Source organism: Hibiscus syriacus, unplaced genomic scaffold, assembly GCF_006381635.1.
Source record: "Hibiscus syriacus cultivar Baekdansim isolate YM2019G1 unplaced genomic scaffold, ASM638163v2 tig00117040_pilon, whole genome shotgun sequence".
NCBI lineage: Eukaryota > Viridiplantae > Streptophyta > Magnoliopsida > Malvales > Malvaceae > Hibiscus > Hibiscus syriacus.
This window is the reverse complement of record NW_024063535.1, coordinates 282,388-305,833: the sequence shown is the minus strand read 5'-3', so window position 1 is coordinate 305,833 and position 23,446 is coordinate 282,388. Positions and strand designations below refer to the sequence as shown.

Genomic DNA, 23,446 nt, shown 5'->3' with positions numbered 1-23,446 from the left:
ATATCTAAAGGTCATGTGTTTGATCAACATTCACCGCATTTAATTAAAATTGAATTGGAGTATTATTATAATTTGATAAGCTTAGTTTAAAGATCAAAAGATATATGGAGTTCAATATGAATATCTAAATTGAAATGTCCATTAAGAAAACAAGCGGGGATAGCTATGTTGGGAGAGCATCAGACTTAAGATTTGAAGGTCACAAGTTTGATCCACATAAGCTTAGTCTGAAGAGCACAAGATCTATGGAGTTCAGACTGAAGGTCTAAATTGAAATGTTCATTAAGAAAACTAGCGGGGATAGTTCAGTTGGGAGAGCGTCAGACTGAAGATCTGAAGGTCACATGTTCGATCCATGCTCACCTCATCTAATTTTATTATGATTTAAGTCATTAGTTATTTTAAATATAATTAGTATATTGTCGATAAGCTTAGTGTGAAAAGCACAAGATCTATGGAGTTCAGACTAAAGGTCTAAATTGAAATGTTCATTAAGAAAACTAGCGGGGATAGCTCAATTGGGAGAGCATCAGACTAAAGATCTGAAGGTTACTTGTTCGAACCACATTCACAACATCTAGTTTTAATTGAATTGGAGTATTATTATGGTTTGAATCATTAGTTATTTTAAATATAATTACTATACTGTCGATAAGCTTAGTTCGAAGAGCACAGATCTATGGAGTTCAGACTGATGGTCTAAATTAAAATGTTCATTAAGAAAACAAGCGGGAATAACTCAACTGGTAGAGCGTCAGATTGAAGATTTGAAGGTCACGTGTTCAATTCACATTCGTCGCATCTAATTTTAATTGAATTGCATTATTATTATTTGGTTCATTAGTTATTTTAAATGTAATAAAAAAATTACTATTTGAAGAGCATAAGATCTATGGAGTTCAGACTGAATATCTAAATTGAAATGTTCATTAAGAAAACAAGCGGGAATAACTCAATTGGGAGAGTGTCAGATTGAAGATTTGAAGGTCACGTTCATCGCATCTAATTTACAATTAAAAGTTTTGTGTCATTAACATGTATGTTCACCCTCAAAAATATTTTTAAATCCGCCTGACCTAAAAGTAACAATGAAATATTAAACCTCTATTAAGATGAAAAACAATAAATTATTTAAAATAAAATTTGATATAATTTAAATATTTATGTTACAATAAAATGAAAAAAATTAAATTAAAAATCACCGTATATACTCTTTTACCCTTCTAGAAAATTGCACATAGCTTACTTAATAAGTACTTATTTATTTCATTATATATACTAATAAATTATTACTAGAAAATAATCATTGGTATTGCTTTTTTTTATTTTAATTAATTTAAAATATAATAAAGTGTTTTAATAATTTTAATAATTTTTTTAAAAATATTATTTTTTATTCAAGTATTTATTTTTTTATTTATGTGTCCCCCTTATTATAGTAGTTTAGGTTATCATGTACCATCCCGATTCTCTTGTGATTAACCCCTAGACACCGAATCAAAGAAGAAACCACCTTGATGGCTACGTTGGCGGCGGTTGCAGCTCGTAGAATTGCTACTGTATCTAGTACACCGGCTCCCTCTCAAGCCGCTTCTCTCATTCCTCGCCGTGGTCTCGCCGGCGGTGCAGGTATTTGCTGTATACCCATTACGCTTTAAATTTATATTATATTCGATTGTAAAAGTTATCTCCCGATTAACTTCAATTTAATCTCATTTGAATTTGATAGTCGGAGGCAAAGGATCTTAGAAGTTAAGAACATTTTTTACAGAATATTTCTTGATTTTACTTTATTTTATTCTTTGCAGATCACCATGGACCCCAAAAGTTAACTGTTGGCAAGAACCAATGAACCCAGCTAAATGGAAGGAAGAACATGTCAGTTTATTTCTTTTCATGTTTTATATTTCAATTTCCTCATAATTTCTTGCCTTATTTCCAGATTTTAGATAGTTTGGACTAGTAAATTGGGAATTTTTTTTTGGTTTTCATTTATATTTATAATTACGTCCTCTCCCTATCTTTAATTTATTTCAAGTTAAAATCTCGTTGACATTGGGCTGCTTACAGCACACACTGATTTTTTTTACTTCCTATTTTATCATGTATAATTTCATAGGCACCGGTTTTCAATCTATTTGATGATATTGTCGATAAATTAGAGGAGGAATAAATGTGGAAACTTATTCACTTTTTTTATTGCACAGTTTGTTATCGTCTCTGTAACTGGTTGGGGTCTGCTTTTCTATGGTGGATACAAGTTCTTAACCAGAGGCAAAGGCAAGAAGGAAGAGGTACTTTTATATACTCTTGAACTTTTACTTATCATTAGAATTGAGTAAGCAATTTTTTGCATTGTCAGTGTTATGTTACTCGGACTCAGGTGTGTGAGTCCAAGACAATTATGCCCAATTTTTCTGAGCTTTGCCATTTTCATATCTGGAAGTTCCTTTTCAAGAGAATGGCATTGACTGACGTTTGTTGTGGATTTTCTATTATTCAGTTAGGCCTATGTCCCATTTTGCTGGAGATGTTTCCGTTGGTCAAGGTTAAAATTTACTGTTAAACATGGAATGAATATTATTTACCTTCAGTACATACCAGATTATGGTTGAAAACCATAAGTGGTTTATATACCATTCGAGCTCATGTTTACATTTTGAAGCTAAATGTCCCCCATCACACATCTACTGTTGATTATCACTGCTGTGTGATCATTTCATTTAGAATCTAACTAGTGATAGCTAATAGGAGTGCTTAACAGTTCCTTAGGGTTCACATTATTGTAGTGTATCTATTATGGCTTCTCCTCTCATTTTATCTTTTTCTTGTTGTAGAATGCAGTGGAAACGGCACAGAAATGAGGTTGGAGCTTTTAGTTTTTACAAGATTCCCAGTAATAATGTGTGCCTGGAACTTTGATGTCCTTAGGGTATTGTTTTCAATGTAGTTGACAAGGTATTATGTTTTCCCGTTCATAATTTCTCTTTCCCCAAGGGAGTGATGAATGAGCAAAATTGGAGGATGATATCAGCTAACCCACTGCCTTGTTTGTTGTTTAGTTCTGTTGATAATGGGAAGCAACAGTTTTGAGGATTCAGAATCTGTTGATTGATTTGGAAAGTAGTGAACTATGCTTTTTGAATTGAACTTTCTATTGAATTTCACCTTTTATATGATAGAAAATGAGATTTTTTTGTTTTGAATAATCTGAGATTTGAATTATGTTATGGCAGTCATTGACCATGTACTGATACTTCCATGAATTCCAAACATAATTTTACTGCCAAAGGTTATTATAATTACAATGTAAGCGCAATCCAGCTGTTTTCAAACATAAAGTCGCTGAAAACCTTACCCTTTTCGCTTCAAGCTGTTGATCTTTTATTGTTCGTCATCTGCATCATCGATTTATATCGATTATATTATTCGCATGATTCTTTACCCCTCCATTCCATAATTACCCGCATCTTCAGAATCCTGATTTTTGGCACTTGCTCCCATATTTTCACGTTTCTGCAGCTGTCCGCTCTGTTCCATCTTCAAGCACTTCTCTTTTGTCTTCCTCTTGAGAAGAGAATTTAGTCTCAGTCCCTTTTGCTTCAAAATTGCTGTTAGACCAATGACCTGAGGGTTTCCATTTGCTGTATTCATGTCTCTATCTCGTTCCTTTTCTCCTCCAGTGCAGACTCCGTGGCCTTCTGCTTATCTTTGAGGGAATCAAGTCTAGAAATCGTTTCCGCGATCAAGCTCCATTTTTTGGTTTCTAAGGTAATATATCTTTGCTTTTGTCTCTTCAGCTTTCCTTCTCATTTCTTTGTTGTATCATCTTTCCCAACGTCGAAATTGTGAACCTTGGCAGTGTTTAAAACCTATGTTACCCGAATCTGACAGTATGTGTCCATGGTGGATCCATAAATTTAAAAATGGGATCTAAAATTTTAATACACATTATTTTAAAAATATTACGCATGCAGATTATCATATCTCTTCTTCTCTTAATCCATTAAACTATTTTCTTTTTCTTTTTTTACTTTTTCTAAATAAAATGGCTCTTCCTTTAGAGACTTAGTGCATCCGCCACATGTACATGTCTTTGTATCGGATACAATCATCCGGAGGGATGAACCGAATGAGATTAGCGAGATGATCATCTCTATAAAATTTTTACATTTTAATATAGTTTAAATATGTTCTTTTTATTTTTTATTAATGATTTATTTTCGTTTTTCAACTTTGAAAATGTTCATTTATGACATAAAACCTTACATTTTTCTATGTTTGAAAATATGAGTTCATATGATAGATATAATCATATGATGCTTGACACGACCGGAAAGCAAGTGGTTTTGTGATTTCACAATGCATGCACTACAAATGGTTTGATTTCACAAATAGGTCATCTTTGAACTCATTGAATAGTTTATTAACTTCGATGGTAAAATGTATTAGGAGAATATTATTTTCTTTAAAAGATTCAGATTCGAAAGGTTATATTTATAGGATATTATATTGTTAGTAAATATACAATGAAATATTAAAATATTTAAAATTTAATAAATAATTACCATAATAAATAATCATTCAATTTAAACTCACTTTTAAATTACAATTTATAGGAGTATATATTATTTTTACAATTTTTTTATATAACTCTAGTTTTTATTGGGCCAGAGTAAGGCTTCCAGCCCGTTGTACTTCCTTTGAATAATTCCATATAAAATGCAGCCGCCCCAAATATACGGTTATAGGTTCTATTTTCATGGACTCTGCCGAAGATATCTTCGATTCATCGCTAAATCTTGAAGAAACCCATTACCAGGGAGGTTACAAAGAAGGTTTCAACCACGGCATAACCACCGGCAAGGAAGAGGGAAAGGAAGTAGGTCTTAAAACGGGGTTCGAAACAGGCGAAGAGCTCGGTTTCTACAAGGGCTGTGTCGATGTGTGGAATTCCGCCATCCAAGTCGATCCGACCCAGTTCTCTGCTCGGATTAAAAAAAACATCAAGCAGATGCAGGAATTAATCCAAAAGTACCCTGTTATGGATCCAGAAAACGAAAGCGTACAAGAAATAATGGAAGCTTTGAGGCTCAAGTTTAGGGCTATCTGTGCTGGGTTGGGTGTTAAATTGGAATATAATGGATACCCAAAACCTAATGACATCGAATTTTGATTTCAACTAATTTGATTTTAGGTATTTTTATTGCATACGCTGGGTATCAGATGCCCTTTGTTTGTTATCTTTGTTGGTCTTGTTTTTGTCGAATTTGGAAATCAATTCTCCATTAATCAATATTAAGTAGTGCTATTAAAGTTTCAGTCTTGATCTGTTTCTCATCTGGATTTACCCTTTTTTAGGCTGGAGTGTTGGTCCCCACTTCTCACTTAAACTGTGGCTAAATATTTGCCTTTTATCTCATTTTGTTATCTCTATCTACTCCCGTATCTTTTTTGGCAGATCTTAAGCAAGTAGAAAGAGGAGGAGAAGCAAAGATGTTGAACAAGATGCTGGCTTGTGGCAAGGTATACATTTCTGAAAGCCGAAATAGGGCAGCTTTGGAGTCGATTGAAAGAGCTGCCAAGCTATTCCCCGAGGCTGCTATTGTGAGTAAGTTCATAGATGTGGCATACAATAGAGTTGGGTATACGATTGTTTCGAGATTGACTCCAAAACCATCTCAAGATTCATGTCCTTTGAAAGATACAGTGTTTGCCATTGTTAAGTCTGCTTTGGAAACCATAGACTTTGAGTTGCATTCCGGAACTCATCCTCGACTTGGAGTTGTTGATCATATATGTTTTCACCCCTTGGCACATACTTCCTTGGACCAGGCAGCTCTGATTGCAAAGTCATTGGCAGCCGATATAGGCTCTAAACTTGAAGGTTTCTTCCTTTTGAATTAAATGCTATGTAGATATTGCCAGTATTAGTTAGATTAATGAGTGGAACTTTGGAATATGATTTAGCAAAAAAAAATGTTGGCCTGCATGTCTATGCGAATAGTGGTATATTTTAACATCTTGGATCCTGGAAGATGTACTTCTTCCTTTTTAATCAATAGAGTTGGGTATACGGTTGTTTCGAGATTGACTCCAAAACCATCTCAAGATTCATGTCCTTTGAAAGATACAGTGTTTGCCATTGTTAAGTCTGCTTTGGAAACCATAGACTTTGAGTTGCATTCCGGAACTCATCCTCGACTTGGAGTTGTTGGTCATATATGTTTTCACCCCTTGGCACATACTTCCTTGGACCAGGCAACTCTGATTGCAAAGTCATTGGCAGCCGATATAGGCTCTAAACTTGAAGGTTTCTTCCTTTTGAATTAAATGCTATGTAGATATTGCCAGTATTAGTTAGATTAATGAGTGGAACTTTGGAATATTTTTTTTTTTGATAGGAATAGGAGGTCTCATTAAAAACCTCCCTCTTAGAGGATCTTACCCATAAGGTAAGACCCAACTAGCGGAAGGAGGAAAAGAGTACCTCAATTTATTAATGAAAGCCAAGTTACATAAGACTTAAAAACACTTTTACAAACAACATAAGACTTCACACACTCCTCTAGCTTCTAAGCTCAGAAACAGACACCAACTGAAACAGACAAAAAAAAAATCACCCGATCCCCTCTTTTGCTAGCTTGTCAGCCTCGCAATTACAAGACCTTGGAATCCACCTGACAATAAAATTTCTAAAAGAAACAATAGATACAATTTCCTTAACAAAATTCGAAAGGGAAATAGGAACCAAAGCTTGATCTTTGATCCAATCCACGACCAGCTTGCAATCACATTCAATAATGAGTCTGCCCTTCAACAACCATTCTGAAGAAACAAAGATATCAATGCCTCTTCTTACAGCTTTCAATTCTGCTAAATAGGGATAAGAAGGACCAACATTTTCTGAAAAAGAGATGAGTGTAACCCGATTCCAATCCCTGAGAAGACCCCCTATTCCAGCCACTCTCCCAACTCTACTACAAGCCCCATCCACATTGAATTTAAAAAAATCAACTGGAGGAGGAATCCACCCGCACCCTGATCTGTGAAGTTCCTTAGGGGCAGAGATACTATCTGCCAAGGAAGGATCACCAATTAAAGAATCCACCTTAATATAGGAAAGAGGATATTTTGCTAGAAACCATCTTGCTAGCCTTAAGCGAACAGTGAAAAACAATGAAAGCTTGTCCAGTTTACCATTATCAAAGATAATATCATTTCTGATTCTCCAAATTGACCATAGCACTACACCCGGAATAAACTTCCAAATAACCGAAGAAGGCCTCAAATCAGACCAAGAACTAAGTAAGGAAGGAGGGTCAAGTGGAAAAGCTAAACTAATACCCCAATAACAAATTAATTTATTCCACAGCTCCCACGAAACCTGACAGAACAAAAAAGATGCTGGACAGATTCTTCACATAGATTGCAAAAGGGCAGAGAGTATCCTCCCCTAAAGTAACCCCCCTTTTCATCAATTCCATTCTAACAGCAACTTTTTGATGAGATAGCTGCCAAAGGAAAGTCTCCACTCTAGGAGGGACTAATCCCAGCCAAACACAGTTTCTCCACTGAAATGTATCCTCATAAACAGACTCTAGAGATTTCCTGCACTCTTTGACAGAAAACAGCCCGTCCCCCAAGCCATCCCACAGCAGGCAATCCTCCAAAGATTCAATCAGTTTAATGTCTTTAAGGCTGTTCAATAATTCAACCAACTGCAACACTTCCCAATCACAAAGATTCCTCCTTGTTTTAATATTCCACTCCCATCCATTCAAATCAAAACTACCAAAAGCAGCCACATTGCCACCTTTGTTAGTAGAAAGTGCAAAAATCCTAGGAAAAGTATTTTTAATGGACAATCCCCAAGCCAAGTATCCTTCCAAAAAGAGACAGATTCTCCATTCCCTATTTGAATTTTTGCATGAGATCTAAGGCACCCTCCAATGAAGTCATTCTTTGAGAAGTTATTGACAATTCCCCTCCAAATCCACGAGTCTTTATGAGATAGGGCCTTAGTGATATCCAAGGAATGACAACTCACATTATGTTTACAACAAAAGAATTTCTTCCATATCGAGTCTTTCTCATTTGCAAACTTCCATACCCACTTCCCCAACAACGCTCGATTGGTAAGATTCAAATCAACAACACCTAAACCTCCACCACTCAACGGCTTACAAATCTTTTCCAACTAACCCAATGCATTCTCTTTTTCTCACCCCCTCCACCCCAAAGAAAATTCGACATCAAAGAATTTAACTGTTGAGAAATAGTAGATGGCATCTTGAAAATAGATAGGTAAAAAATGGGTAAAGATGAAAGTACCGACTTTATAAGCACCAATCTGCCAGCCATGGATAAAGATGAAGCTTTCCACCCCACCAATTTTCTACTAAAGTTCTCTATGACCGGCTCCCAAACTTCTCTGAATTCTTTTTTGCCCCCAAAGGGAGGCCTAAATAAACTGTCGGAAAGAGCCAATAGAACAGCCAATATCCCTCGCCCATTCTTCAAGTAAGTCATTCTCCATATTAATACCATAAAGTTTACTTTTGGCTAAATGAGATGGAGCCCCGTCATTAGGCCAAAAATCCTCAAAACTCTTCTAACATTCTTGATCTGGGTAATAGAGGCTCGACAGAATATAATTAAATCGTCCGCAAACTGAAGGTGTGATAAATTAAAGGAGTTTTGATCATTGCCGAACGAAAACCCTTGAAACAGACCCAAAACCACTGCTTTTGAAAGCATCTTGTGAAGCAATTCCCCAACAACATTGAACAGAATAGGAGAGAGGCTACATCCTTGCCTTAATCCTTTATCAATAAGAAATTCTTCTGTAGGGGACCCATTGACTAGGACCGATATAGAAGCTGTGGAAATACATTGTGTGATCCAAGAACACCACCTATCACCAAAACCCATCTCTTTCAATAATCTTATAACAATCTGCCATTCCACTGTGTCATACGCTCTGCTGAAGTCTACTTTAAAGACAACCCCTTTAAGCCCTTGTTTCCTCCAACTGTCAATTCCTTCATTGGCCACACAAACACATTCCAACAATTGTCTCCCCGGAATAAATGCAAACTGATTAGGACTGATAATATCTTTGACACAAGAAATAAGTCTCTTTGAAAGCACTTTTGATAGAATTTATATAGGCTGCCCACAAGACTAATGGGTCTATAGTCTTCTATACTCTCCGGATTACCTTTCTTTGGGATCAAGGTAATAAAAGCGTGGTTAACCCCGTGTACCCACTCCTTTCCTTCAAAGAAATCTGAAACAAACTCCATAATCTGCTCCTTCAAATGATTCCAGTATTTCTTATAAAAACCCATGGTAAACCATCCGGACCGGGAGCTTTAGCACTATCAGAAGAAGAAATTGCATTCCACACTTCTTGCTCTGTAAATTCCTCCTCCAGATAAATCCTTTGAACTGCTGATATTTTCATAAAATCAAAATCTAGACCCTCAACCTCAAAAGCCGCTTTTGTGTTGTATGCAGTCCTGAAAAACTCATAAACACTGTTTTTATCTTAACTGGATCCGAAATTACCACCCCTTCAATTTTCAGAGAATGATAGTGTTAACACTATTTCTTTTCATAGCAGTAAGGTGAAAAAACCTCGTATTTTTGTCTCCATTTTTGATCCATCTATTTCTTGAATTCTGCCACCAAATGCTTTCTTCGATCCTTAACAATCTCCACAGCTCATTTTTGAATTCAATCAACTGATCCCATTCCCCCTTAGATAACATTCCACCTTGTGACTTTAAATCCAATTCATTTATTTTAACTTCAAGCAGCGAAATGGAGTCTGATAGCCCTAAATGACTGCTGCCAGGCCAATTTCTGATCTTCTTCTTCGCGTTTTGTAACAACCTGAAAATCCCCCCTCTATTCCTCTTCTTCTTCTCATCAACCACACAACCTTCAACCAAATCATCAAACCCTTTCTCCTCTAACAGAAAATTAAATAGCCTAAAGGGTTTGGGGCCCCAATTGTGACTAACATCCTCCAGCAAGACCGGATTATGATCTGAAATTGATTTTGGTAAAAGGCATTGTGAAATCCTAGGAAAGCTGTTCAAAAATCTGCCACAAATTAGAAATCGATCTAGTCTAACCCATGTTGACAACTCTCTATTACTGCACCAGGTGAAAGTTCCTCCTGACATAGGCAGATCCATAAGGTTAGCTTGTTGTATAAATGATCTAAGAGTTTCAATAGCATGCCAATTTTGTGATCTCCCTTGCTTTTCTTCCGGAACAAGATACACATTGAAATCACCCCCAATACAAACTGGCAAATTCGTCAAACTAACATAACTCAGCAGCTCCCCAAAGAATTCCTCCTTATCAGCTTCAATAACAGGTCCATAGACATTAATGAAGACAAACTCCTTTTGGCCATTCAAAAAATTCCCCACTAATGCTATAAACCTACTATGAACATGCTGGATAGTGACATTGAAAACGTTTTCATTCCACATACTAATCAAACCACCCTTAGACCCCTGTGCAGGAGAAACCACCACTCCCTTCAGCAAATTTCCTCCAATCCTCCTTAAGATCGACGCATGACACTGGTCAAGTTTAGATTCTTGAATAAAAATCATAACAGGTTTTAACTTCTTAACTTGCCTTGCCACTGCTAAAGATTTTTCCTTCCTCCCTAAACCTCTAATGTTCCAAGTAAGGATACTAAATTTCTGCATATACTGACTTCAAAACCAAACACCGAAAATATACCCTGCAAACCAGCATATCACCCTTCCCTTCCTACCTCCAACCCTTTTCAAGACTCACAATTTTATCAATAAAAGCCTTCCTCCCTTCCTTAAAAGAAATACCTAACATCTGACACACTTCCCATGTGGCCATTGCTTCCTCTACCAGCTTCGAGAAAAGAGATGAAGAAGCAGTAGAAATATTCACCATTTCCAAAGCTTCACTGATTAGAGCTCTTCTCTTCCTTCTTTTATTAAATCGAGACCCTGAAGCAGTGTAAGGAGCTGCTGCCAGACTCTCTGAATGATTACTGCCAATTAATGGGACATTCGGAGTCTTCGGAACATCTAATGAACAATTGATATCCTCTTCCTGACCAATTCCCCTATATTCTGAAAAATTCTGCTGAAAATATCTGCTTTCATTTGCCTTCTGTCCTTGATTCAGATTAACCTCTGAACAAAATAATTCTGTTTCGTTATTTGCATCTAACCAAATTCGTCTATTTCTTGACCTTCTATAGACTCTAGCATATCGACCTCTTTCTCTCCTACCACCGGGTGCACTTCTAATTGTCAGACAAGCATAATTTGAATGTCCCATTTTCCAACTTTTAGAGCTCTTCATAAATCCTCCATTATTATCCTCCTGCATGAAACTTCCTTCTGCTATCTTACCACGAGCAGAAATTTCATCACCCTGGCCTTCCCCATTATCCTCCATTAAATCATAAAGAGACTGGAACTTATTTTGTTTATCCAGCCCATCCCACTTAATTTTAACAGCAGGCCCAGCAGGAATTATTTTAGAGACTGGAGAAGATGATTCCCCATTAGAATCAGATTGGGCTGGATGTAACTGATCCACTTCCTTTCGCAGCCCTAGCCCCGCAAAATCTCTATAGGAATTAGACTCAAATTCAAATTCAAATTTTCTGACAACCCATTAATGATAGGTTTCGTGTGGGACTTATGTTTCAGAGATTGTTCCCCGCCACCTTTTAACCTCCCACTTTCTTGACCCTGCTGTAACCACGTGTCCACCTTTGACCCTACTTCCTCTGCTGACTTCTCCCACTTGTCTTCTTCCTTCTCTGAGTTGACTCCTTCATCCTCCTTCGAAAAATCATCACTACTCCCATCATCAAAATACTTCTGCAGCTCCTCTCCGATTCCAGCTTGGAAATTGTTGCACTTCTGTCCCGTATTTATTATGACTTTAAAAGATCTTCCATATGACCCTACATAAGTATATTCGGGTATATCAAAAGGACTTGCTACCCTTAACAGTAATCTCGCTGAAGAAAGATCATCTCTATTCCTTGTCTCCTCCATGATACTCACAAGCTCTCCCCACATTCCTGCAAGTTTCTCCAGAAAAGGTGCAGACCAACTAAGAAATGGTAGCCCCACCAACTCTACCAAGCAGTACGCCAGTGGAACTCCTTCTTCGTTTAACAATGGAGATAACCACTTAAACCAGAGGAACAACTTCTCTCTACTGTACGACCAAGCCTTTAAGAAATCTTCATTAGAACTGAATATAACGATACAAGCATTCTTAACATCTTGGATCCTGGAAGATTTACTTCTTCCTTTTTAATCAATAATCTGTAAGACACCAGTCGGGCATTGTAGAGTTCTGATAAAATTGGCGTTTCTCTGTTCTTTTGTTGTAGTTATTTGGCCATTCTGAGTAACTGCAATGAACACTTACTCATTCTCTCCTCTCTGGAATAGGCCAAAGGCATGGTCTGCATGCCTGCTTATCATAGACATTTAGCTCTTTTGACGTTGGAGCTATAAATATGCAATTTTACTCGTTAATATAATTTCTTTTACTTTGTTTCTCTTTCTAATTTTGTATCGATGTATCATCTTTGTTGCCCACCTTGATTAGAAGTTGAAGGGCAGTATGTAAGAATCGTTGCTAATAACCCTTGAATGTTAACTGCAGTACCTACATTTCTTTATGGGGCTGCTAATGAGATGGGAAGGTTGCTTGATTCTATCAGAAGAGAACTTGGTTATTTCAAGCCTAACTCGGGCAGTATTCTGTGGTCCGGAGGGCCTAAATCAGGGTCCTTGCCACTGAAGCCTGATGCAGGTCCAGCTCAAGCATCTCCAGCAAAAGGTGTTATTCTAATTGGAGCCACCCATTGGGTTGCTAACTACAATGTCCCTGTGTTGTCAACTGATATTGCGGCTGTTCGTAGAATTGCGTCGAAAGTGAGTGAGAGAGGCGGTGGACTTCCTTCAGTGCAAGCGATGGGGCTTGCACATAGTGATGGTGTTACTGAGGTGGCTTGTAATTTGCTGGAACCAAGTGAAGTGGGAGGAGATAGAGTTCAGGTTGAAGTTGAGAGGCTTGCAAAGGAAGAGGGTTTGCTTGTAGGGGAGGGGTATTTCACCGATCTTACACCGGACCAGATTATCGAAAGGTACATGAAGTTGAGTTCTCATTAATGGATGAAATGTGATCTTGGATGCATTATTTGTTCTATTCATGTATCTCAGTTTTTACTGCTAGTCTTTTAGAATACATTTTGATCTTATGAAGAATCACATACACAGTTTACTTCTGTTGTTTGAACTCCATTCTGCATAAATATTAAGTTAATCGTTGGTTTGACAGTCTTTGCTACTGAATTGTCATAAAATAAAGCCTAAATATTCCCCTGATTTCTGGCTTATTGTATTTGCTTAAACATTTTGGTAAACCTGGGGTAACAATTCTTGCTGATTACCACCTTTGACTTATTCAAGTTAATGAACTGTTTTGAAAAGTATTAGCATGTATCAATAATATCTCTGATCATTGAGCATTCTAGATTTGCTCCCCATGTTATAGATTAATCATTCTTTTTTCATATAAAGTTGAGTTAATTGTATCACATATTCTCAATCTATGGCTCTCATTATAATTTGATCCCAAATTTTTTAAATGTTTTAGTTCCATCGTCAAACTATGATTCTCATCCTAAATTAGTCTCAAACTTTTGAATATTTTAATTTCATTCCTGATTAATGTATTTTAAATTAATACTATATAGATAATATAAGAAAACTTGCTTTAAAAAAAATGGCATCCAAATTTTTAGAAAACTTTCATTCTTTAAGTATAGTTTTATGAGGATAATATGTTTTAAACTAATACGAGTATGATTTGAACATTTAATTTTGAGGAAGGAGAGGAACAATAATCAGCACTCTTGATGGACAATGGGCCACCAATAATACGACCAATGTGAACACCTACCTACCCAAATAATTTGGGAATCACTAATCAGTTCCTATAAGGCTACTGCTCTTAGCAACTCGGAAATTATATCGGTTTACATTCCAAGAAAACACGTACCTACACGTCCGTTTTCAAATTATGAAGATCAAACAAACAAAATATATATGATTTGTGAGGTGGAATGAGCAGAGCATGCAAGTACACCAATCACAGAGTCACATGGGGTTCGATTTAAAAGCTCACCTAACTCTATCCACATCCATGCGCCCACCTTGTGATTCTGTGGCCAATTTTCCATTAGTGGAACGACGTTTCTAACACCTTAAGATAACATTTGACTAAAGGCCGACGCTGAAAGGTCAGGCTTTTTGGGTGTTCCTGGTTTGTTCCCCAAATATATCATTAGTGGCTTAGTCTTTTATCTCTACCAGCGTGTTTGCTTTCTAAGCAGCACCTGTTTGTACCCATATGGATCACATGGGGATTTGTTTTTTACTCAACATCAATGATAAAAGGCAACACAAGAAGCTTGCACCCTACCGATTGAAGCGAGAAATAAGATGAGGAATCACGAGCAAAAGGAAGCAGTAGATATCAGCTCAAGTAGCAAGGTAAGGTCCAGCTCTAGTTATGGAGTTTTCTATCCCGTTGCTGGTTAAACTATTTCCACTTCTTTTTGTATAACCAGAAGAAAAACGGTGCAAATCAGTCGGTGTTGATATGCTGCAAGATCTTTTCTCTGAATCTCGTAGCCGTGAACCCCTTGACGCAATAGAGAGAGCAGCAAGGCTAGATCCGGATACTGTGATCGTCAACAAATTTGAGGACCGAGCATATAACAGGACACGCTTCACTCTTGTTTCGTACGTTGCTCATGACAGCACGGGTAGTGCCATTTATAGCCCCTTGCAACAAACTGTCCTGTCCATGGTTGAGGCTGCTTATGGAACCATAAACCTCGAGCTGCATTCTGGTACACACCCTCGGCTCGGTGCGGTCGACGACATCGTTTTGCATCCCTTGGCTCGGGCATCCTTGGACGAAGCAGCTTGGCTTGCGAAGGCTATCGCAGCAGACATTGGCAACCGATTCCAAGGTGGGTTCTTCTTCTAATTAGTATTGAAAACTTATTTGTAACGTTGTTTGTACTTTAATGTTGCAGTGCCAGTGTTTTTGTTCGGTGCGGCACACCCAACAGGGAAGGCCCTGGATAACATCAGGCGGGAGCTCGGCTACTACAGGCCCAATGCCATGGGCAATCAATGGGCAGGCCAGGCTTTGCCTGAAACGCTCTCTGTAAAGCCCGACGAAGGGCCAACCAGTGTATCTCGGGCTAAAGGCATCACCATGATCGGGGCAAGCCCATGGGTTGGACTGTACAACGTGCCCGTTATGTCGACTGATGTCTCGGTGGCTCGTCGTATTGCGAGAATGGTGAGTGCGAGAGGAGGTGGTCTTCCAACGGTCCAATCACTGGGCCTGGTACATGGTGAGAACTCGATCGAGATAGCTTGCATTCTTCTGGAGCCGAATCGGGTCGGAGCAGATAAAGTGCAGTCCCGAGTTGAGATGCTTGCTGCCCAAGAAGGGTTGGATGTGGAACAGGGCTATTTCACCGATTCTCCACCTGAAATGATACTTGAAAAATATCTGAACTTAATTTCTGGTAACAGAGATTGATAATAAAATGGGTCATTGTGCAGTTTACATTTGACCCTTCCAATAAATCTTGTAATATAAGCATCTGTGACCCTTCCAATAATTCCAGAGTTTCATGTACATTATCCCACAAGTAGTCTGTGAAACAAGAGATGATCGTGTTCATTAAAAACAAATGATTAAATAAATAAATAAAGGGAGGCCGGTATTTATTTAGCCTTAGGCAGTGGGGATGGGTTGGCAAATTGAAATGTTTAGTCCCCCATCGGCCTTGGCAGCTACTGCACCAGGGGCCTTGTCCCACAACAAATTAAAATGAAATTACCAAAAAGCTGAGTATACACTGTACCTTACACGTTCAGATTCGCATAAAAACTCTTCATCGCAGTTTTTGCAATCCAAAAGTGCCCACCGTTTTGCCTACACAACACTACTATTTGCTATCCAACTTGAAGCCCACGTCCCATTCATTTTCATCTCCATCAATATACAATTTTATCATCTTGGACTCTTCTTAAACCATGATGTAATTCTCCCAAACCTGTTCTTTTTCATTTACGAAACTTATCTCAAAAATTCTATTTTAAAAATATATTAAGTTCTGTAGCTGAGTCCACCTCCCGGCATCTCCCCATGTGCCAAAAGTCATTCCAATGCATATTTGAAGGGGGGAGCCAAGCCATGAATTAAGGTGACAGCAAACAGTTGAAATGCCTATGAAGCGTGAAAATACCAGAATTTTCTTTCCTGCCATCATCATCTATGTTTGGAAAAGAAAAAGCTCCAAAAATCTAAACCCTGAAATGATGTCCCTTTCCTTGGATTCAGGGGGAAAACAAGCAGATATAATCCGATGTATTGTTGTCGGGCTGAGGCCACCGCTGCATCTGTAGCCTAATGGAAAAGTTAATAATTACTGCATAACCAACATGTATAGAAAACCTTGAGCACCACTACGTGAAAGATGGTAATATGAGAACAGATTTCATGCTTTATGTTCGAAAGACTCAATTATTTAATAATAATTAATTAAACACCTTTATAAACAACATAATTAAATGTAAGAATTCTAAAAATAACAATCAACCTTTTTAACTCTAATTTTTAACAGTGGAAAATGCAGTAAAGAAGGGGGACATGCCTACTTGGAAACTTTGGGAGAATACAATAATCAAAAGTAAGTTGGTTCATATTTATTCCTGCTCTAACCGCAGACTGCATAGCTACTAGTCTGTATGTTATTCAAGGCCATGCCCTATGCAGCTATGCTAGGCACTGTATTATGTTATAATTAATAAATCAATTGGAGCTCTAATTACTAGCGATTAAATTTACCTGAATTGTTATCAAATTATACGTTTTAATCTCGAGTTCAACATCCCAAACTTTTAGAAATGCGCTATAGAAAATGTCATCATTTTTTTAATATTTTTGGTAAAAATTATCTAAAATATTATTTTTTTTACTGAAAATATTATTATTGGGCTTTTACCAGAAATGTTTAACATATCTAATAAAGTGCTACCCAAAACGAACCTGTAAGTGATAAAAGAAGGTATTTTTCTTTTTAAAAATTTTAAGTTTGAGTAGCTACGTTTGCAATGCGTTATCAATAATTAAAAACAAATATTATCTTATAATTAACTCTAATTATTCAAAAAGAAATATTAATAGAACGGAAAAAAGTACTTACGTCTAGAATTTACTATAATATATGTAAATTTATATTTTAAAATGTCACAAATAATACTTGTGTAATATTTTACGTGATATTTTTTTAAATATATTATTTTTCTCGAATATAATTATTTAGGCGATATCTACTTAAAAAAATATAAAATTTGTATTACTTCCACTCATTGATTATCATTTGAGTACTTTATCTTATATCATGTATGGTGATATGTATTATTTTATTAATAATTTCATTAACCAAGTTCCACACATTTCAATTTTTACCATCGAGTTTAAGCCACCTTCAAACCTAAGCATCATAATTGAAAGAGATAATCCTGAATTTGATGATTTTTACCTTAGTCTTTAAATTTTATTTTAGCTCATACCAGTTTATGAATTTGACAACCTTCTTTTATTTTAGTCAATTTATAGAATTAAAAACAGGTTAAAAAATCATGTTCAATGATCAAATGATCAATGTGGATAGAATAAGAGTTTGTGGATTAAACTAAAAAAGATAATCAAATTTTAAGGGTTAAAAAGTATTTTTCCCTCATGAAAATTCATTTTTTTGAGGACGTTTCACCGTCATGAAATGACACTCACCGGTTGCCATGCCAGCTACCAACCATATTCTTCCAACAAGCACACAAAGGATGTTTTCTTAGTAAAAGGCTACATACAAAAGGGAAATAAAGAAACGTCATAGGTAAAGATCCTTTTGTTTCCTCGCATAGGAGACAATGAATAATATCTCTGACTCAATATGATCATTTGATTATATTGTCTGTTGCCAGACCAAACTACTGTCACTAATTGCCCTACTTCAACATAAAAGCAATTGCTTTTTGTTAATTCTAACACATTCACATGCTTGGTAATGGAATAACACGAAATTCTCAGGGAAGGATCAAAAGCTTGTGTTACATGGTGTTGTCAGAGCTAATCTATCTTGTTTATACGGTACGAGAATATGATTTTATGTTATGTAATTGAACTCATAAAAATAAATTATTAATAAAAATATTTAAAATATAAAAGAATTTGAATTTTCAAATTCCTTGTGTTATATCAACAAGATCTTCAATATTTGTTGTAAAGCTCAAGTTCATACTATATATTAAATGTTGAGTTCAACAACCTTCAAGTGCCCTTACACGTTGTCTGTAAGAACTGAAATAGGCGGTGTATAATAACTGGCTTCATTACCATTCCATCGCAATATCATATATCAACATCGTACTATGCACACCTGAATCGCCGCTGCTCTTATGATTCTACATTTTTATGTTAATGTTGCTTCTTTATTAGATCTTTGCTTCTTTATTAGATCTATGCATCTGCATGGGTTTACAAAAGTCAATCTCCACTAGTGCCGTTTCTCAACAAAAAAATCCTCTTTTTCTTTCTTATTTTGGAATACAGGTTGCCTTCTCTCCGTCCGTCGCGGCACGGTCGGATGCCGGTCGGCCCTCCTCAGCCCCCATATTTCTTAATGGAAGAATTTTGTTGATAAAGGAAGAATGAGTTTACAAGAGATGTACCTAGTAATACTAGTGGAGTGGCTTATAAGTTTCATTTATACAGACAGTATGACGCAATGCAGAAGATGAGTGGCAGAGTGAAATTATAAAAAGGAATTGCATTGGGAAGAGAACAAAGAAATGAAATAAAAGGGGCAAAAATGCATTAGTATATAAATATGAAGCCCCCCAACACTAATTTCAATAAACATGTCTCCTTTCCATGAGAAAGGGATTTTCCCATAAACCTGACCCCGAAATCCGAGCCGAAGCCAAACCTCTTTCTCTTTATATCTCTCATGTCATGCAAGTAGCACCCAGGCTTTAACCCCTCTCAGCTCAACGCTCCCTTCGCCCCACGACATTTGTTTAATTGTTTCTATTTGGCCAGCTCATTCACCTCCCCTTTCCCCCCACCCCTCAAATACAACACAACTCCAGCACCAAACCCTCTCTCTCTCTCTCTCAACGTATTCTCCACCAGATCTCCTTCTTTCGGAAAACTTAATAAGGAGAACCGTGTTTGGTGCGTGCGTGCGTGTGTCTTTGTTTGATAACGTCTGGGTGAGGGGGACCTTGTTAGAGAGAGAGAAAATGGAGAATGAAGTAGAAAGAGAGAGTGGGTCGATTATATTTAGCGAGGAGGAGTTGATAGAGGTAAGTGGATTGAAGAAAGGAAGAGATTTTATAGAAGTGACATGTGGGTGTACCAGTCATAGATATGGTGATGCCGTTGGCAGGCTTAGGGTTTTCTCTAATGGTGACCTCGAAATCACCTGTGAATGCACCCCTGGTTGCAATGAAGGTCTCTCTGTCTCTATATCTCCGTTTAGCCCTTCTTTTCTTTTTTCCATCTCTCCCCTTTTTTTTTGTTTTCCTTTGCTGTTGTTGGGAGCATGAGTTCTGATTTCTGTTGGTGTTTAATGCGTGCTTTGTTCGAGTTATGGTGCATTTGACGTTGAAGTGTGTCGCTATCTTATTTAATCGACGTTTTGATAGAGAGAGAAGTGGATGGTGGGAGGCTTGAGTCCTTTCGTTTTCTGGTTTCTTATTGACACAGTTTATGTGTATGTTGTTTTGTCTCAAAGACTTGGCTTTCCTCGGTTGCAAGACAACAAGATCGTGTTTATTCATATTTTGACACAGTCCGTCAGTTTATTTGTTGGTTATAGATATCCGAGTAGCGTCTTCAGAATAACACCCGCATTGTATGGTTTATTGTTGTGATTCTAAGGTCTTCGATATAATCTTTTCAGCATCTGGTTTTTCAATCTTAAAGTTCTGTTTCTTATCGTTACATAGTCAAATTCATGGAGAAAACATGTGTCCATATGGATTCTGCGAACGATTTTGTTCTTCTTTGTGATGGCATGCCACTTGTGAAGTGTAACTGGAAGGGATTTTTTTTAATCATTTTCATGTCTTGTTTTACAAGGAGTGCTATGTTTCTAGGAGGGTGAACGTCCTCTTTCATGGGTTCTTTTTGTGTGCATGTGCTATTCTTTACATGATGCTACCATGTGTAAGTAGTACGAATTTGGCTCGAAGGTTCAAACAGTACTTCTACTAGCTAGATTCTATTACTTTAAGACTTTAGCATATAACTCCATGATATTGCATCCAATTTATTTATCATTGAAACGGTATCGTTAAGGAAATCAAGTTTAGCAAAATAAATTAAAGCTTAAAACATTTGCCAACTTTTGCCGTTTGATCGGTGGTTAGTGTTGCAAATGTTTCTTGTTCGAAGGAGTAGATTGCATGCCAAGTATGTGCATGTCAAGGAACCTTAGGTCTGTTAGGAGACTGTGTTGTTGTTCATAAAAGAAGAAATATTAGCCATGTCAAAGAAAACTTAGTTGTGCATACCAAACCTTGAAACCTTCATCTCGTGTAATTCCCCCAACTTTGAGCCTAAAGTCAGGTAAATATTTCTTTTGTACGATTGGTCATGTTGGGGCTTGTAAAAAGAACAAGGTGAGTTTGGTGGCCGAACTATATAGTCTATGTCCTTACAACTATATAACTAAAACTGGCTTAAGCTGTCTGTACTGTTGTCTCTGCCTTTATTGTTTATTAGAACCTTCCATTGTCTGGTGCATATGATATCATCTTTTCCCTCTTACATAGTCCTAGTTCCTTTTTGTTTTCCTAACAAATATAGAAGCTTTGTTTTTTGTTCCATTTTTCTTCTCTAATTGTGTGAATGTTAATTTCGATGGCTAGACAAGTTGACTCCTGCTGCGTTTGAGAAGCATTCTGGAAGGGAGACTGCTAGAAAGTGGAAAAATAATGTTTGGGTGATAGTTAATGGGGAGAAGGTGTCATTATCTAAGACTGCATTGCTGAAATACTACAATCAAGCATCTAAAAATGCCAATGGTACTAACAGATCCCATAATGGAAGAGTTTGTCATCGTGATGAGTTCGTTCGCTGTAGCAGGTGTAACAAGGAGAGAAGATTTCGAATGCGGACGAAGGAGGAATGTCGGATTCACCATGATGCTTTAGCGGATGTGAACTGGAAATGTTCGGATCTTCCATATGACAGGTTTGTCTCCCAATTATTGATCGAGTCTTATTTTTTGTCATGTCCGAGCCTGCTGCCTACAACATATAGTGGTATCAGTCATTCTAGAACATGATCCTGGACTTGGTTCTTTTCTACCTCTAAAACATCCAGTTTTTAAGGAATTAAAATGTAAATTGTAGATAATGCATGTGGTAGTATAGCCCTTTTGATTATATGCTAGTTTTGTTTAATTAATAGCATTCTACTAGAAACGTGGGTCAATAAGAACGGTTATATTTTCGTGCTTTATTGTAGTTGTTTCGCTCAACTTATGCATCAACATACAACCATTAACTTTTTGTTTAAAAAATGCTTTTAGTTGGCAAGTACATTAAAATTATAATCTACGAGGATATGCATCATTTTCTGTTCATTAGCTGATGAAGACAATCTTTGGCTCTGTTCTTGAATACCTGCATATTTTCTTTCTTGAAATGAATGTGGAGAGGGAAGAGAGTTCCGAAAATGGTCAGAGTTGTAGAATTGATATTGTTAATATCTTCTTTATGTTATGATTAGATATGAACATGTTAAAGGTTTTGACAGAATTTGGTTGCATGGAAATGTAGAATACTCAAATCATCTGCAATATGTTATGGCATGCTGGCAACATACGCTCTTTAGCTCATAATTAACTTGCTTTCAACGTTTGATTTGGTTTTGTTTTCAGAATAACATGCGGCGATGAAGAAGAACGAGCAAGCCGCAGGGTATACAGGGGCTGCACCCGGTCTCCGACATGCAAGGGTTGCACGTCCTGCGTGTGCTTCGGGTGCGAAATCTGTAGGTTCAGTGATTGCAGTTGCCAAATTTGTATTGACTTCACCAGGAATGCCAAAGCTTGAATCAACTTTTAGAGGATGGGTTCCTTTTGTTTGCTGCTTTTGTTATTAGACCCTCGGTGTCTTGGTTCAGCTTTCATGCTGCCTGCTTATCCACTGGTTTAAAAACTTTAATTTAATCAAAATTCGATCCCTACGTTGATGCTTGTTTGGTCCGTATTCCCTTCTTCTCTGCTATTTAACTCTGTTTATTCATTGATAAAATTGACAGATTCCATATTTTCCTCATTCTTTCTTCCTCTATTATATGTCTCATATATGGTTGGATATATGGTCTAATTCTGATTATAGGTCCTTAAAGCTTTAAATCGTTTTATATTAGTCTTCAAACTATTTTAATACGATGAATTTACTTTTATAATGTTTTGTTAATAGGTCCTTATTTTTAAATTAGTCTTTTATACTATTCATGCCTTTCAACTAGATCATTATATTAACTCGGTATGCAATCAGTGATGACACGTATCACTATAATTTGGTCGCAGCAACACTTGTCTGCTCTTCATACTTTTCTATTAATTATTTTTCATAAATTAACAAAAACAAATAATAATAACAACTTAATAAAATGTAACATTATTCAATCATATTAATTTTATAAACATTTTTAGAGAAAATAAAAATATATACATAACAATGATAAATGAATATATTCAAATAACTTGTTTATTAAAAACTAATTTAAAATGGTATATAAATTATTTTTATTCATTTTCTATATTTAAAAACTTTTTTATTAAATTATTGATAAAAGAAGATTATTGGAATTTTACCGATAAATCGATAATTGATTATTAACTTAAAATATTTTGAGTTGTAATGGTTAAATAAAAAACTAACCTATATAATTCGAGGGTGGTCGATAAAATTAACCCTTAGTTATCACTTCAAAATTGAAAGGTCGGTACCACCGAACCTTAGTATCGCGGCAGGCGGCACTTATGTTTAGCTATTAGTATTTGATGAGTTAAAATTTTTTTATTTATTGAAATTGACGAATTTTTTTATAACTTGAACTTGAGTTAATTTTTAAGTTTTTATTTAAGTTTTGTTGTAAATATTTCTAATATTATAATTATATTTGGTTCTAATTTAAATAATTTTTATAACTATATACAATACATATATATTTATTCATATGTGATATATATATATATTATACGGAGTCGAGAGACTCAACATAA

The 23,446-nt window shown here is 36.4% G+C and overlaps 3 protein-coding genes and 1 pseudogene across 4 annotated transcripts; all 4 read left to right on the top strand.

Moving 5' to 3' along the window:
* The first annotated feature begins 1,452 nt into the window (after positions 1–1,452).
* LOC120197018 lies at positions 1,453–3,167 on the top strand (annotated as a pseudogene).
* Positions 3,168–4,748: 1,581 nt separating this feature from the next.
* On the top strand, positions 4,749–13,275 carry LOC120197061 (formimidoyltransferase-cyclodeaminase-like). Of its 2 annotated transcripts, XM_039198696.1 has the most exons (4): positions 4,749–5,123; positions 5,362–5,367; positions 5,462–5,887; positions 12,706–13,275. In XM_039198696.1, the coding sequence occupies exons 1-4, from the start codon at positions 4,763–4,765 to the stop codon at positions 13,212–13,214; spliced, it is 1,302 nt and encodes a 433-aa protein (XP_039054627.1). In that variant the 5' UTR covers positions 4,749–4,762; the 3' UTR covers positions 13,215–13,275. The 2 variants fall into 2 exon arrangements, with proteins under 2 accessions (XP_039054627.1, XP_039054626.1); XM_039198695.1 differs by lacking the exon at positions 5,362–5,367 and having other exon boundaries at positions 5,055–5,197.
* A 1,075-nt stretch (positions 13,276–14,350) lies between these two features.
* On the top strand, positions 14,351–15,793 carry LOC120197019 (glutamate formimidoyltransferase-like). Its single transcript, XM_039198667.1, is given in 4 exon segments — positions 14,351–14,600; positions 14,678–14,723; positions 14,726–15,085; positions 15,152–15,793. Coding segments are annotated over 4 exon segments (975 nt in total). The 5' UTR covers positions 14,351–14,549; the 3' UTR covers positions 15,670–15,793.
* Positions 15,794–19,208: 3,415 nt separating this feature from the next.
* Positions 19,209–22,280, top strand: LOC120197041 (protein ULTRAPETALA 1-like). Its single transcript, XM_039198682.1, has 3 exons — positions 19,209–19,653; positions 21,075–21,399; positions 22,091–22,280. Exons 1-3 carry the CDS (start codon positions 19,443–19,445, stop codon positions 22,263–22,265), a joined length of 711 nt encoding a protein of 236 aa, XP_039054613.1. The 5' UTR covers positions 19,209–19,442; the 3' UTR covers positions 22,266–22,280.
* Positions 22,281–23,446: the final 1,166 nt, after the last annotated feature.

What these genes read in the sequence shown, in the direction of transcription:
- LOC120197061 (XM_039198696.1), top strand. Translation starts at nt 4,763, where the DNA reads ATGGACTCTGCCGAAGATATCTTCGATTCATCGCTAAATCTTGAAGAA. An exon ending in TATAGGCTCTAAACTTGAAG is followed by an intron (nt 5,888 to 12,705) that starts GTTTCTTCCTTT and finishes TGTTAACTGCAG; the next exon opens with TACCTACATTTCTTTATGGG.
- LOC120197041 (XM_039198682.1), top strand. Translation starts at nt 19,443, where the DNA reads ATGGAGAATGAAGTAGAAAGAGAGAGTGGGTCGATTATATTTAGCGAG. An exon ending in CACCCCTGGTTGCAATGAAG is followed by an intron (nt 19,654 to 21,074) that starts GTCTCTCTGTCT and finishes TTCGATGGCTAG; the next exon opens with ACAAGTTGACTCCTGCTGCG. An exon ending in TCGGATCTTCCATATGACAG is followed by an intron (nt 21,400 to 22,090) that starts GTTTGTCTCCCA and finishes TTTTGTTTTCAG; the next exon opens with AATAACATGCGGCGATGAAG.